The 15,634-nt window shown below is 41.9% G+C and overlaps 1 protein-coding gene across 4 annotated transcripts in view; it reads left to right on the top strand.

Annotated features, from left to right (window-relative positions):
* Positions 1–15,634, top strand: part of LOC115472220 (CDK5 regulatory subunit-associated protein 2-like) — a 513,663-nt gene that overhangs the window by 229,058 nt on the left and 268,971 nt on the right. For 3 of the 4 annotated variants that reach the window (XM_030206412.1, XM_030206413.1, XM_030206410.1), the window contains exon 4: positions 14,997–15,180. The exons of the other annotated variant lie outside the window; for it this stretch is intronic. In XM_030206412.1, the coding sequence (XP_030062272.1) occupies positions 14,997–15,180 (184 nt within the window). The remainder of the gene's footprint in view (positions 1–14,996; positions 15,181–15,634) is intronic. 4 annotated transcript variants of the gene reach the window in all.

Below are 15,634 nucleotides of genomic sequence, written 5' to 3'. Positions count from 1 at the left end.
TGATTTTGGTGCGGGAAAGGAGCGGGGACCCTGGAGCTCAGCTACAGTGCTGCTTTCGCTCTCAGTGCATCACTTGACTCCTCTTAACATATTTATAAATGATTTGGAAATGATAAATGATTTGGAAGTTGGAACGACGAGTGAGGTGATCTAATTTGCAGATTATACAAAACTATTCAAGGTTGTTAAAACACATGCAGATTGTGAAATATTTCAGGAAGACCTTAGGAAATTGAAAGACTGGGTGTCCAAATGGCAGATGAAATTTAATGTGGACAAATGCAAGGTGATGCATATTGGAAAGAATAATCCGAGGAGTTAAAGATGGCGGCACGAAGCCTTCGCGTTTAAGCTGGCTCGAGGAGAACGTGGAAAAAGATACCACATTTTAAAAGAAGAATGCCACATACCAAGCGTAAGGGTACGGTCAGGGGTGTAGTCTCCGCACCCAGGACCTCCTCTTTGTTGCAGTCCACCATCAACCAGTTTTTTGTGAGGACTCCAGATCTTCAGTCCATCTCGGAGGGAGGAGACTTCCAAGACCAGGGGTTGAATGTCACGGTGTCACCCCCGGCGCCCAATCCACTGCCTCCACCCGCTGGCGCTTTCCAACAGCGGGGAACCCCCCTTGTGGAACTCGAAGGAAGGGAAACCCGAGAAGGAGACGCTGAGGGAAGTCAAGCCAGCGGAGGTCTGGGACGAGATATTCCCCAGGCACAGCCAAAAGCTTTTCTAACGAAGCCGGAGATGGTTACATTAGAGAGCATATGGGAACCTCTCCAACACCTTGATGTCAAGCTCACCAATTCAACTGGAGAAATAGCAACATTAGTGAGTACTGTTGATACGCTTTTTAAATCTTTAGAGGGAATTAAGAAAGACTCAGACAATCAATTGACAGTCCTTAAAGAAGAAGTTAAAAAAACTACAAGAATTTTCTACTAAGACTATAAAAGATAAACATTATATTCGTAGAAAAATTGAACAGATAGAAAATCATAATCGGAGATTGAATTTGCGTCTAATAAAGTTTCCTAAGTCTTTGGGGACTTCTCCCCTGGATGCTTTCAAGAAATACCTAATATTCCACCAATTAACAAAATATAGTATATATAAAAAAAAAAAAGATATGGGAGTAGATTCTGAAGTAACACAAAAACAAGGAAGAGAACAATTAAATGTGGACGTAACTCAATTGCTGGAAACATCTATATCAGAAACTTCTGACCGAGCGACTTTAATTGTTTCCTTTATTTTTGAACAAGATTTAGAAGCGGTTAAATGATTATTCTTTAGAAATTCGCACTCACTATTTTATGGTGAAAAGATTTGGATGTTTATGGATGTAACTAAACAAACACAGGAAAGAAGAAGAGTTTTTCTTGCTATTAGGAAGGAGGTGCTGGCAATAGGCGCCTCTTTCATTTTGAACTATGCCTGTAAATGTATTATAAAATATTTGGGAATTAAATATGTTTTCTTTAATCCTGACCATTTAAGAAATTTTGTATAATCCAAGTAATTGGTGACTTCTTGACGTCATGATTGGGATTAATGAATATTAGTTCTGGATTATCGTGTAAAGCTATATTTGATATGAAATATTTTGGTAGTTTTTCTCCTGTACTCCTCCTCCCAGTTTTGTGGTCTAAAGAGGACTGTCTATAATTCTCTCCTAAAGTCTTATTCCACTATTTGGTGTTATAAAAGAAATGTCTGTTTTGCCTTCAATAATATCTTTGTATATTAATGTAAAATTCTGCAAAATTAAAAATTAAAAAAAAAAGAATAATACGAATCACAGTTACCATTTTGGGGGTCAGCACTCAAGAAAAAGATCTAGGTGTCGTTGTAAGTAATACCCTGAAATCTTCTGCTCAGTGTGTGGCGGCATTCAAAAAAGCAAACAGGATGCTAGGAATTATTAGGAAAGGGTTGGTAAATAAGACCGAAAATACTATAATGCCTTTGGATCGCTCCATGGTGCGTCCGCACCTTGAGTATTTGTTCCATTCTGGTCACCATATCTCAAAAAAGATATAGTGGAATTAGAAAAGGTTCAAAGAAGAGGGACCAAAATGATAAAGGGGACGGAACTCCTCTCGTATGAGGAAAGGCTGAAAAGGTTGAGACTCTTCAACTTGGAAAAGAGACGGATATGGGAGGTATGATTGAGGTCTACAAAATCCTGAGTGGTGTAGAACGAGTAGAATTATATCGATTTTTTATTCGTTCCAAAAGTACAAAGACTAGGGGACACTCGAGGAAGTTACATGGAAATACTTTTAAAACAATTTAGAGGAAATATTTTTTCACTCAACAAATAGTTAAGCTCTGGAACTCTTTGCCGGAGGAGGTGGTAACAGCGGTGAGCATATCTGGGTTTAAAAAAGAGTTGGACAAATTCCTGAAGGAAAAGTCCATAGTCTGCTATAGCCGTGGGATTTGTAGTATGGAGTGTCGCCATGATTTGGGTTTCTGCCAGGTTTTTGTGACCTGGCTTGGCCACTGTTTGGAAAACAGGATAGTGGGCTAGATGGACTACTAGTCTGACCCAGTATGGCTACTCTTATGTTCTTATGGCTCACAAGTGGATCCCTCCCCCTCATATGTGCCATACAGAGCCACGCTCACCTTGCAGCCATGCTGTTATTAACCAGAGTTTCACTGCCATATGATGCATCTTAAAGTTGGGAACTCCTATGCCACCATGTGTCTTAGACTGATATAAGTACGTAAGTATTGCCATACTGGGAAAGACCAAAGGTCCATCAAGCCCAACATCCTGTTTCCAACAGGGGCCAATCCAGGTCACAAATACCTGGCAAGATCCCAAAAAAGTACAAAATATTTTATACTGCTTATCCCAGAAATAGTGGATTTTTCCTTTAGGAAGCCGTCCAAACTTTTTTAAAACTCCGCTAAGCTAACCGCCTTTACCACATTCTCCGGCAACGAATTCCAGAGTTTAATTACACGTTGAGTGAAGAAAACTTTTTCTCCGATTCATTTTAAATTTACTGCATTGTAGCTTTATCACATGCCCCCTAGTCCTAGTATTTTTGGAAAGCGTAAACAGACGCTTCACATTTACCCGTTCAACTCCACTCATTATTTTATAGACCTCTATCATATCTCCCCTCTGCCACCTTTTCTCCAAGCTGAAGAGCCCCTAGCCGCTTTAGCCTTTCTTCATAGGGAAGTCGTCCCTCCAATTAACCCTAGGGGGCTTTTTAGACCATATACCCTCTGTTTAAGTTTATGTTTAAACATTTTTATTGATATTTCAGCATGTTATTCCAAAACAATATATTTTACTGAACTTGTTCACACATGCATCAAGCTGTATAAATCCAACACTTTACTGAACAGCTTCTCACCCTTTTTAACTTTTTCTTTCCTATCCCCTAGTTCCCTTCTACCCCCTTTCCTACATTTTATATTACAACATTATTTTTTATGACAGTTCAGAGGAATTTTTCCCACAATATGATATCTACTACTACAATTCCACTATGCAATGGTCTTCCGTTATATCAAACAACTACAGTTCATTATCAAACTTTATTTTATTTCCCCCACCCCCCTCTCCGTTTAAGTTAAAAAAAAAATTTTTAGAGATTGGAATGGGAAGGGCCTTAAATAGGTACAACAGTTTAGGCAGCAGGACCATTTTAACGGAATTAATTCGTCATAGCCAAGGTAATTTAAGGCCTTCCCAATGATACATTTCCACCGGTAGCTCCTGGCGATACATTGGGAAGTTAAGGGCAAAGAGGTCAGAGATACAGCGAGACAAATGCACTCCTAGGCATTTTATTGATGTGGTTACCCATCGAAAGGGATGCTTGCTCTGAAGTTCCTTTTTCAATATAGAGGGGATAGTTAGACTAAGAATCTACGATTTAGTATGAAACCCAGATACAATCTTCATTAGATTTTATGCAAATATGGGGGTTTTTTTCTTCTGGATCTCCTGGTCACTATATGCTTTTTCATTAAACTTATAAGTTTAAATGTGCACATATCTTGTATGTTTGCATAAATCACCTATTGTTGTACACTTGTGCATGGTCACTCTCTTTTTTATTATCATTTTTTATCTTTGTTATCTTCTCTTTTCCTTTTTGTTAATACTATGCATAATTCATGTTTTTATTATTAATTTTATTCGTATTGTCTCATGAGGACCCCTTTTGAAGGCATTCTTGCCGAAACACGACCTGTGTTGGGATTTGATTGTCAAGCACATCTTGTATATTATATTTCAGACTGTATTATGAATACACCTTTGGCTGTATAGAATAAACTTTACTTTTTGGCCATCCTTGGGACCTTGTTTTGGTGCCTTCCACTCTTTGTTTGATTTCTGTTTTGTAAAGGCAACATCATGTATGTGCTTTTATAATATAGGCTCCTAGAATAACTGCCAGCAGTACACAAATATCTCTTGTACAGATACTGACCCTAGAAACGCCTACATACAGACCATGTGAAATGTAGTCACCTATCCAGTTTTATAATAGCCATTTTCTACACGCAAAACATGCTTTATTACTTTATGAAATTATTCCAAATGACAATTTATATTCTGCCCACATAGCTTCAGAGTTTCAAATCAGTTTTGAAGGAGAAAAAGGGGAACATATCCATAGAACTTCCACCACCTTTTTCTGCAGGTACTCTACTATTACTGCTGAACATTTCTATAATGCTACTGTACTATGCATACTTCTTCCAACTAAAACAAGGGTTCTCAACCCAGTCCTTGTGACACACCCAGGTTTTCAGGATACCCACGATGAATATGTAAGAGAGAGATCTGCATACAACAGAGGCAGTACATAATAGATTTATGTCATGTGTATTTATTGTGAATATCTTGAAAACTAGACTAGTTTGGTGAGTCCTGAGGACTGCGTTGAGAACCTCTGAACTAAACTAACAGATGCACTTTTTCAACAACATATTTTTAACATCATACATATTTTTGTTTTTATTTATTTATTGGGATTTATTAACCACCTACTCTAAAGTTGCTGCTACCCCACCCCTAGGAGCACCTCCACTAAATTCAGATAAGTCCATTTGTTTCACCACACATATGCTTCTACTCTCCTACATGATGAGCAATTTTCAAATAGTCACTTTATGTGAATAAAGTAATTTTTTTTCCAAGGGAATTACTTTGAAAACTGCTTTCTCTGCGGACAGGCAGAAGGTCACTGATGGAGCCCCAACACTGAGATGCTCCCCAGCATTGTATTTTCGAGAAACCTTTGGAAGTGGCTTGCCACACATGCGAGTATCTTCCTGCCTACTGTCGTCGGCCAGGACCAGGTCAGTTTTCTTTTATCTGTGGAGCAGAGAGGTCACGTTCATTTGATCTCACATCAGCTCTCATCTCTTCTTTTCTTCCTTGTGATTTTCGCACACTTGTTTATAAAAATCCTTCATTCGTATAAGTGTTCACACGGGGCCAGTGCCTTCTACCCTGTTAGTGTCCCAGTGAAGTTTTTCAGCACTTCTAAATTTAATTTCTTTTGCCATGGCTCACTAGACCTTCTTAGGCCTTGATTGGTTGCCAAAATCGAGTTGTTTGATTTCACCTTGGCTATTTTTCAAGACATTTACCACAAATTCCCAGTGGTTTTAAGAAGTGCTTTTGGTGGTCCAGGACCCATGTCCCTTACAGACACCCATAGCTGATGCCTGCAGTGTCTGGAGCCCCACTATAATCCTTTTTGTAAACTCTATTCGCAGATGTCAAGGAAAAGTATTAGGGATCATGAGAAGCAGCACAAACGTATTTTTGGTGCCAATAAGTCAGTGCATCAGCACTGAAAGCATTGGTCCCACTGGCTCCTGCAGCCGAATCGGACACTGAGGATGCATTGACTTCGAAGAGGTCTCCTCCTACCTGAAATCTGAGGGTCAGTAGCAGCCACTGAAATCAAGCAATATCTGATCCCACCCCAAGGACAAAGAAGAATTTGAATTCATCTTCATCAGTGTCAAACCCAAGAAGCATTGCCATCAATCCCCCTTGAATCGCATCATCAAGAGCACTGGGGCATTGACTTCTTCAATACTTGAGAAGCTCCTGCGCTGTGAGGGCCACTTACCCTCCAGGGACTTGAAATAGGCCTGAGTGCCTCCATCAAGTCAAGACTAGGCCATTAATTCAGCCCTGAAGACTTTTGTTAGATCTGACTGCACCAGCTCAGTCCCCGCCTTTACTGAAAGCTCCCCTTGAGGATCAGAGATAGCCAATTCTCCAGGAGAAGATGAGGCGCCATCTGGTTCAGCACGATGCACAGGCATCAAGGGCTTTAACGTTGGACATGCCATCCTGGAGGCCCATGCCACAGGGTGTCAAAGTTGATGCCTCTCAAGACTGTCATTGTCTAGTCTCTTGGAAGGGGAAGGTTTTTTCAGGGCACCAAAGATCACCCATCCTTGGCACTCCCACCCAAGGCCTGAGCAGTCTGCCAGCAGACCGAGGCAGATACAGACGCACACACTGGGAGGAGTATTTTTTTTTATTCTGCCCCGGACTGCTCCTGGATGTCTGAGGAAGAACTAGAGGGCCTCTTGGAGGCGGGATCCCTTAGTCATCCTTCAGACCCCTTCCTTCCACATAAAAGGAGAAAATCTCCCCCCGAAGAGCTCTCTTTTACCAATTTTGTTAAGGAGATGGCTAAGTCTTTCCCATTTGATTTAGAAACTGAGAGTGAGCCAAGGGCTGAGTATTGGACATCCTCAAGTTTGGCCCTCCCCCAAAGGATACTGAGACAATGCCAATGAAGATATAGGAGACCCCCTCCCTCTCTGTACAGCCTATACACAAAGAGGCTGACTCTATGTATAGAATCCAGAAGGCTTCTGGATTCGAGAAGTTTCACCTTCCTCACCATTCCATGGTGGTTGAATCCAGTCTCAGAAAAGCCAAAAGCTCCAAGACTCACTCCTCTGTGCCCCTGAGTTGGGAGACTAGGACATTTGGAGGGGCATAATTGAAAGGGATATCCAAGTTTTGTTGAGGACGTCCTCACAAAACGTCTCGATGGAGGGGCGTGGAAACCCGTATTATCGAAACAAGATGGACACCCATCTTTCATTTCGATAATACGGTGAGGGACATCCAAATCTTGAAATTTAGGTCGTCCCTAGAGATGGTCATCCCTGATTTTTGGCGATAATGGAAACCAAGGACATCCATCTCAAAGATGTAGGTTCCCTCCACCCTCTTGTCCATTCCAATCTACTCAGAGCGCTCGATCTTGCCCATGGCAGCAGAGGGCTCACAAGTACCAATTGGCTCCCCAGTCAATGCAAGGGACAAGCTTTTGACTAGTTCCAGGAGAGCATAGCCAACATAAACATAGCCATGCTAGATAACCTGCCAATAGAAGGGAGATGGCCCCTGTAACCTCATACCAGTGGGTTTTCCAGTCAACAAAGGCTACACCCTACAGTTGGAAACCACACCACCAAATTACCCACCGAAAGCATTAGGATTAAGCTCACAGCACTAGGAGTTAATTACAAAGGAACTCTCCTCCCTTTTGCAGGCCAAATCCAGTCGACCTGTTTCATTGTGGGAAAGAGGGAAGGGACTTTATTCCAAGTGTGTCTTGGACACAAAGAAAACAGGTGGATTCTGTCCCATCCTAGACCTAAGGACCCTGAAAAAATTTCTGGCAAAAAAAAGTTCAGGTTGGTTTCCCTGGGCAACCTACATCCCATGATTCAGGATCAAGATTGGCTGTGCTACTTAAAGGATGCCTACACTCACATACAGATCCCAATCACAGGATATACGACATCCTGCTGTTTGGCCTCGCATCAGCTCTCAGGGTCTTTACAAAATGTTTAGCAGAAGTAGCAGCATTGCTAAGCAGACTGGAATTTCACATGTTTCCCTATCTAGATGATTGGCTGGTAAAGAGCACATGAAAGGGAGGGTGCACTAAACTATTTGGGTAGTGGAGCTTCTAGGGTTCATTGTCAACTACCCCATCTAAACCCTATTTATGCCAGAGCTTTACATGAAAGGGAGAGTGCCCAAACTTGGGTACTGGAGCTACTAGGGTTCATGCTAGATTTTTGCTGCCAGCCCAGTATATAGAAAACCTCATTTCTGTGGCACTACAGGTTCTGCAGAGCCAGCAGGTATCAGTTTGTCAAATGTTCAGCTTGCTAGGCCACATAAGAATAGCCATACAGGGTCAGACCAGTGGTCCATCTAACCCAATATCCTGCTTCCAACAGTGGCCAATTCAGGTCACAAGTACCTGACAGAATCCTAAATAATAGCAAGATTCATGCTACTGATCCCAAGGACAAGCAGTGGGAGGAGGTTAGTGCAGTGGACTTTGATCCTGGGGAACTGAGTTCAATTCCCACTGCAGCTCCTTGTGACTCTGAGCAAGTCACTTAACCCTCTATTGCCCCAGGTACAAAATAAGTACCTGAATATATGTAAACCACTTTGAATGTAGTTGCAAAAACCTCAGAAATGCGGTATATCTAGTCCCCTTTCCCCATGTCTATTTCAGTAGCAGACTATGGACTTTTTCTCCAGGAACTTGTCCAAATCTTTTTTAAACCCAGATACCTTAACTGCTGATGTAACGAGTTCCAGAGCTTAACTATTTGTTGAGTGAAAAAAATATTTCCTCCTGTTCGTTTTAAAAGTTGTACCATGTAACTTCCTTGAGTGTCCCCTAGCCTTTGTACTTTTGAAAGAGTAAAACATTGATTTACATTTACCCATTCTACACCACTCAGTATTTTGTAGATCTCTATCATATCCCCCCTCATCCATCTCTTTTCCAAGCTGAAACGTCCTAACCTCTTTAGCCTTTCTTCATATGAGAGGACTTTCATCCCCTTAAACATTTGGTTACCCCTCTTTGAACCTTTTCTAATTCTGCTATATCTTTTTTGAGACATGGCGACCAGAATTGCACACAATACTCAAGGTGTGGTCACACCATGGAGCAATGTAGAGGCATTATATTCTATCTCTTTCCTAATAATTCCTAGTGTTCTGTTTGATTTTTTGCTGCCGCCACACACTGGACAGAAGATTTAGTGTATTGTCCACAATGACACCTAGATGTTTTTCTCAGTTGCTCATTCCTGGGGTGGAAGCTAGCTTCAAATAACTATGATTTGAATTATTCTTCCCAGTGGGCATCATTTTGCACTTGTCCACATTAAATCTCATCTGCCATTTGCATGCCCAGTCTTCCAACTTCCTAAGGTCTTCCTGCCATTTTTCAGAATCTGCATGTGCTTTAACAACTTATTTACTTCAAAAATTTTTGCTGCGCAATCCAAAAGTTCTCAGCAGTTTATAGGTTGTACATACATAAAATCAAAATACAGTTCTTCACACCGACATAACATTACTAAACTAAACTAAAGTAACAAAAACAATCAGCATAAAAATCTTTTACAATGTCTATCTCATCACTCAATCTGATCTCTTCCACCTTCTCAAATCAGATCATCTTCAGCCCCATACGCTTGTATAAAAAAGTAGGTCTTCAGTTCTCTTTTTTGAACTGTTTAATCTCGTATTTTCTTAAGTGACAATGGTAAACTGTTTCACAAAGCAGGACCTGCTACACCCAAATATCTGCTCTATATTAATTTAATCTTTCATCTCAAAATGAAGGCATATCAAAATACAATTGTGCAGATCTCAGAGTTCTGGAAGGTTGATACACATGTAATTTTGCTGCTAATATTTCTGAAACCTTACCAGTTAACAGTGGCGTTCCTGGGGGGGCTGGCATCCGGGGCGGATCGCCAATGCGCCCCCCCCCCCCCCCCCCCCCCGGCGAAAGGACACCCCCGCGAAGGACACCCCCCCCCCTGCTAGGTGCACGCCGCTGGGGGGGGGGGGGGGGTGCCGCGCGCACCTGTCCTCCGTTGTTCCATGCTTCTTCTCTGCCCCGGAACAGGAAGTAACCTGTTCCGGGGCAGAGAAGAAGCAAGGAACAAAGGAGGACAGGCGCACACGGCACCACCCCAGCAGCGTGCACCCGGGGCGGACCGGACCGCACCCACCGCCCCCCCCCCCCCCCCCAGGAACGCCACTGCCAGTTAAGATCTTAAAAACTAAGTGCAAGATTTTGAGTTTAATATGATACTCAATGGGTACCCAATGCAAAGATTTCAAAACTGGTGAGATATGCCCATATCTGTTGACACCTACCAAAATTCTAGCCACAGTATTTTGTGCTACCTGTAATGCCTGTAACTGAGATCTAGAAATGCCAAGTAACAAACTTACAATAATCAAAACACAGTATTTTAAAGCTCTGTACTACTGTTCTGATGTTTTGTTAAGTTAATAATTTTTTAAAATGTCTTGTTAGACACAATTTGAAAAACACATCCATCAAAATCTTTTGCGTACGCATTTTTATGCTCAGGCTGGAATCTACCATCACACCTAGATCTATCAGATTATCATCAATAGGTATTTCTTCTGCTTCAAATTGAAACAATTTTGACACATCTATAGAAACATATGATGCCTGCAATAGAATCTTTGTTTTGCTCACATTTTACTTCAATTAGTTTGCCTTCATCCAGCTAACTACAACTGAAAGTTTCATGTTCAACCTATCAAAAATATTTTTAATCAAGTCATCAATAGGAAGAAGACATTGAATATGATCAGCATAAAGCCTGAGATTTAAGCAATTCAATAACCAACATGACGGCAACAGAAAAATATTAAAAAGTACTGCAGACAAACAGGATTCCTGAGGTAATTTATATCTTTCAAATCTTAATGTTTCTTCCTCTAAAGAAACACAAAATTGCCTTTTCTCTAGAAAAGAGGCAAACCAACACAGCACCTTACTGTCAATACCAATTGAACATAATCTATTAAGCAAAATCTTGTGATTGATCATGTCAAAGGCTGCAGAAATGTTTTCTGTTGTTTGCAAATGTAATCACCTCACTCATCATTTCCAGATCATTAATAAGTATGTTAAAGAGCACTGGTCCTAGTACAGATTCCTGGGGCATTCCATTATTCACAATAGCACTGGTTCTAGTACAGATCCCTGGGGCATTCCATTATTCACCTTCCTCCTCTGAGAGAATTGGCCATTTAACCCTACCTTCTGCTTTCTATCCATCAACCAATTTCTAATCCACAACAGAACATTGCCTCATATCCAGTGGGTTTTTAATTTACTCAGGAACCTCTCATGAGAGACTTTGTCAAAGTCTTTCTGAAACTCTAGAATACACTACATCAACCGGCTCACCTTTATCCACATGTTTATTAGTACCTTTAAAAAAATGAAGCAAATTGCTAAAGCAAGACTTCCCTTGGCTGAATCCATGTTGACTCTGTCCCATTAAAACCATGTTTGTCTATATGTTTAGTGATTTTATTCTTTATAATAGTTTCCACTATTTTGCCCAGCACAAACATCAGGCTTACCTGTCTGTAATTTCCCAGATCACTCTGGATTCCTTTTTAAAAATAGACAATACATTGGCTAGCCTCCAACCTTCAGGTACTATGGTACTACAGCAGAACTCATATTTCATATTTGAGTTCTTTCAGTACCCTGGAGTGTATACCATCTGGTCCAGGTGATTTACTTTTCTTTAATATTTCGATTTGGCTCAGGTCATCTTCCAGGTTCCTCAAGATTTCTTTCAGTTCCTCTGCATCATCACCCTTGAAATCCTTCTCTGGTACAGGCCTCAACTGTCCATGTTACACCTCCATTTGAGGACAGCCCAGTGAACTCTAGTTTTCCAGTGGTCTCAGGCTTGAGGAACCTAGCGGATGTCATTACTGTCATTCCTTCCTTCAAAACGTTTCTTTCTTAGTGGACCATTTACAGCAGTTTGGCCAAGCAGCAACAATTCCAAATTCCTCTGCCCACAAGACACTGACAGCAGATGCCTCCAGCCTAGGTTGAGGAGCTTAAGTAGATGTGCTCCACACCCAGGGTCAGTGGTCTGCTCAGGAGAAGAGAGTACTAGATCAACCCCCTGGAGTAAAGGTACAAATGGAATGCTCTACAGGCTTTCATAGACTGACATCTACATTGTCCAAGAGATCTTAAGATTGGGGCACCCCCTTTCTAGACCTCTTAACCACTCACTTGAACCATAGTACTGTTCCAGACTGGGATCACACAGCAGACTAGCCTAGGGTACCAGTGGCGTTCCTAGGGGGGCTGACACCCAGGGTGGATCGCCGATGCGCCCCGCCCCCCGGGTGCGGGCCCCCCAGGATGCAGCGTGGACCCCCCCCCCCCCCCCCGGTGAAAGGACCCCCCCCCCCCCCCCCCTGCAAAGGAACCCTCCCCCCCGGGTGCACGCCTGTCCTCTGTTGTTCCATGCTTCTTCTCTGCCCCGGAACAGGAAGTAACCTGTTCCGGGGCAGAGAAGAAGCATGGAACAACAGAGGACAGGCGCATGCGGCACCCTCCCCAGCGGGGTTAACCGGGGCGGACCGCACCTACCGCCCCCCCCCCCCCCCAGGAACACCACTGTAGGGTACCTTTCTCCTTGATGGGGGGGGGCCTTCTGTACACATATTCTTAATACCTCTCAAAGTGAAAACTGTCCTGAGACTCGAGCAAGAGAGGGGGACCATTAATACTCATTCCTTATTTTAGCTGAGACAAATATGGTTTCCCCCTGTTCCTGGAACTATCTTGCCAGGGATCTATAAGACTGGATTGCTTTCTGACACTCAGAACGAGGGGTCCCTCTTGCATCCTATCCTTCAATCCCTAGCCCTTACAGCTTGGATGTTAAGAGGCTACAGATTGATTCCTTGCATCTTCCAGAGGGTGTCTCCCAAGTTTTATTTCCTTTCCCAAGAGATTCCAGTAAGAGGTCTTATGGTTTCAAGGAGGTTTGCTGTTTGGTATGAGGTGTGAGGGCAATGCCATAGATCCTTTCTCACATCCTACTCAAAACTGCTTGAATACCTTCTACACCTTTCTTAGTCTGGTCTAAAAACCAACTCTAATGATCCACCTCAGTGCAATTGCAGCTTATCACTGTATAAAAGGTAAGTCCAACTCTGCTCAGCCTATATTTGCTTCAAAAGGGGCTTTCTTCCTAAGTTGGTGTTGGAGTTCCATCTTAACCAGTCAATATATTCTATGAACATTTTTCCCTAGACCTCATGCCATCGATGTCAAAGCACACTGCACACTTTGGGCTACAAGAGAGCCTTGGCCTACTATCTGTACAATCTGAAGCCCATAGATGCTCCACCCAGCTTTTTGTTTCTTTTGCCCCCAACAGGATGGGTCTGCCTTAGGTAAATGCACTCTATCCAATTGACTGGCAGACTGCATTTTCTTCACTTATGCCCAAACTAGATGACTCTGTAGGGCCATGGTGGCTGTGTTAGCCCACCTGAGATCAGCCTCTAAAGAGGAGATTTGCAGAGCTGCAACGTGGTCATCAGCCCACACATTCACATCTCACTACTGCCTAAAACAGAACTCCCAATGTGACAGCTTGTTTGGTTAGACAGTCCTTCAGAATCTGTTTGGGGTCTAGAATCCAGCTCTATCTTACTAGGCCTATTTGTTTAAGTTCCAGGTTGACCCATTAAAAAAAAAATTAGAGCTTCCCAAACTTTGGATCAGGACCCCAAATGGGGTAACAACTTGTTTTTAAGGTCAGATACATCATTATTCTGCATCTCCAGGGGGGTCACACAGTTTTATTTGGTTTCTATCATGGGGCACAGGCACAAAACGATTGGGAAGCACTGTTATAAGTACTGGTTATAGTTCCTACATTGTTCAGTGAGCCTCGCCTGTGCAGGCCATTTCTCTCCCCTGTTTTTATTTTAAGACAGCTTGGTAGCTAGGAATTCCCATCAGTTACAATACCGCATCCTACTTGTCCTCAGAGAAAACAGAGTTACTCATCTGCCCCATCCAACTCCCCAGCTTATTATATTAAATTGACTTGGTCCTGCATGATGACAGTGGGCAAGAAGATGTGTACATGTGTGGCAATCTGCTTTCAAAGGCTTCTAGAAAATAGAACAGGGCTCCATCACCTATCAGTCAGAATAAGCATCCTGCTATCTTCTGAGAACACCTGCTACAGGTGAGTAACTGTTTTCCCCCAAACTAGACTATATTGAAAACCTACTATGTATATTCATGTGAAAAATCTATACATATTTTGTAAAGATTTATTTTATTTATTAGGATTTTATTTACTGCCTTTTTGAAAGAATTCACTCAAGGCGGTATACAGCAAGAACAACTCAAACATAGCTATAGATAATTAGAGCAGTAAAAAGATTCAAATAAAGGTTAAAAGTATGGCATAGTATGCTACATTACAATGTCAACACAATACATAGTAAAACATTTTAATAGACTGCATAGGGTATTCACAAAGATGGGACATATAGATAAATCAGAGTAAGAAAATAAGGTACTAATTTAAAGAAAGTTGCAAATGAAGTAAAAAAGGTGCTTGAACATTCTTAGCTAGGATAGGAGTGGATAAATACGTCCTGCTATAGAATGTGCAGCCGGTGTCATTCCTTGTGTGAGTGAGACTAGCAAGTACGTTACTTCTTCCATTAAAGGCCTGGTTGAAGAGTCAAGCTTTCACCTGCTTCCTGAAGTAGAGATAGTCTTGTGCAGTGCGCTTTTCCTAGCAAAAAAGGTGCTAGTACTCAATTGCCAGGCCATCCTTCAGGAGTGGGGTGATCACTGAGGGACTCGCCCCACAATAGCCAGGTTCCCTGCATCCAGCCATAGAATCTATGAAAAGGCAGCATTAGTATGCAGAGCCTGGGCTCTTTGATTAATCTTGGTGAACATGGGTCAATTTTAGCAGGCGATAGAAAAGGTACCGATACTGAGTACCTCCGAGTACACCCTGATAAAAACCCTGGTCTTGTGTATAATATATATGTTAGCAAACTGTATTTTTTTTTCTACTGTCAGATAAACAAAATGAAAAATTAAGGGAATCCCTATCACAGGCGAATTTCCTGGTTGAAAGTATTCGCAGTGAATATGAGTGTATTAAAAAGGAGAATGAGAAATTGCAACAGCAGCTCTGTGAACGGGATGAAGAAATCAGATGCCTGACTCAGGATATACATAAAAACTGTAATGAGTTAAAGAGGTAAATTAACCATGTTTAACCCTCTGCTGCACTATTTTTGTTTTGTGTTTAGTTGCATAGAGTTGGGTAGTTGGTTGCGCTTTAATAAGCATTGAACCTACAGTCTGTACAGTTTTTGGAGTCTATGTTTAAAGCTTTTCACAGTAAGATATTTTTAAGGCAGCCCTTGTGGGAAAGTCTGTATCAGAATAGTGGAGTCACCCTGTGGGTATTGAAAGAGCAGTTGTATAAACAGGGCACCTACAGTTAGTGCTCTGTAGACTCCGTTTATAAAGGAAATTAGGCATCTACTTTCCTTTATAGAATACTAGTATAACTGGGTATGCGCTTAACATTTAGGCCCAAGCACTTTACGCCAGTGGCATAGCTAGGGGGAGCAGTCACTCCCCCAAATGGATTTTTAAAAATATGGCGCCTATGTAGTTCCAAACCAGAGGTACTGGCAATTTTTTTA

Source organism: Microcaecilia unicolor, chromosome 6 (assembly GCF_901765095.1).
Source record: "Microcaecilia unicolor chromosome 6, aMicUni1.1, whole genome shotgun sequence".
NCBI classification, from domain to species: Eukaryota; Metazoa; Chordata; class Amphibia; order Gymnophiona; family Siphonopidae; genus Microcaecilia; species Microcaecilia unicolor.
Note: the sequence above shows the minus strand (reverse complement) of the source record. Positions and strands in the feature narration are given on the sequence as shown.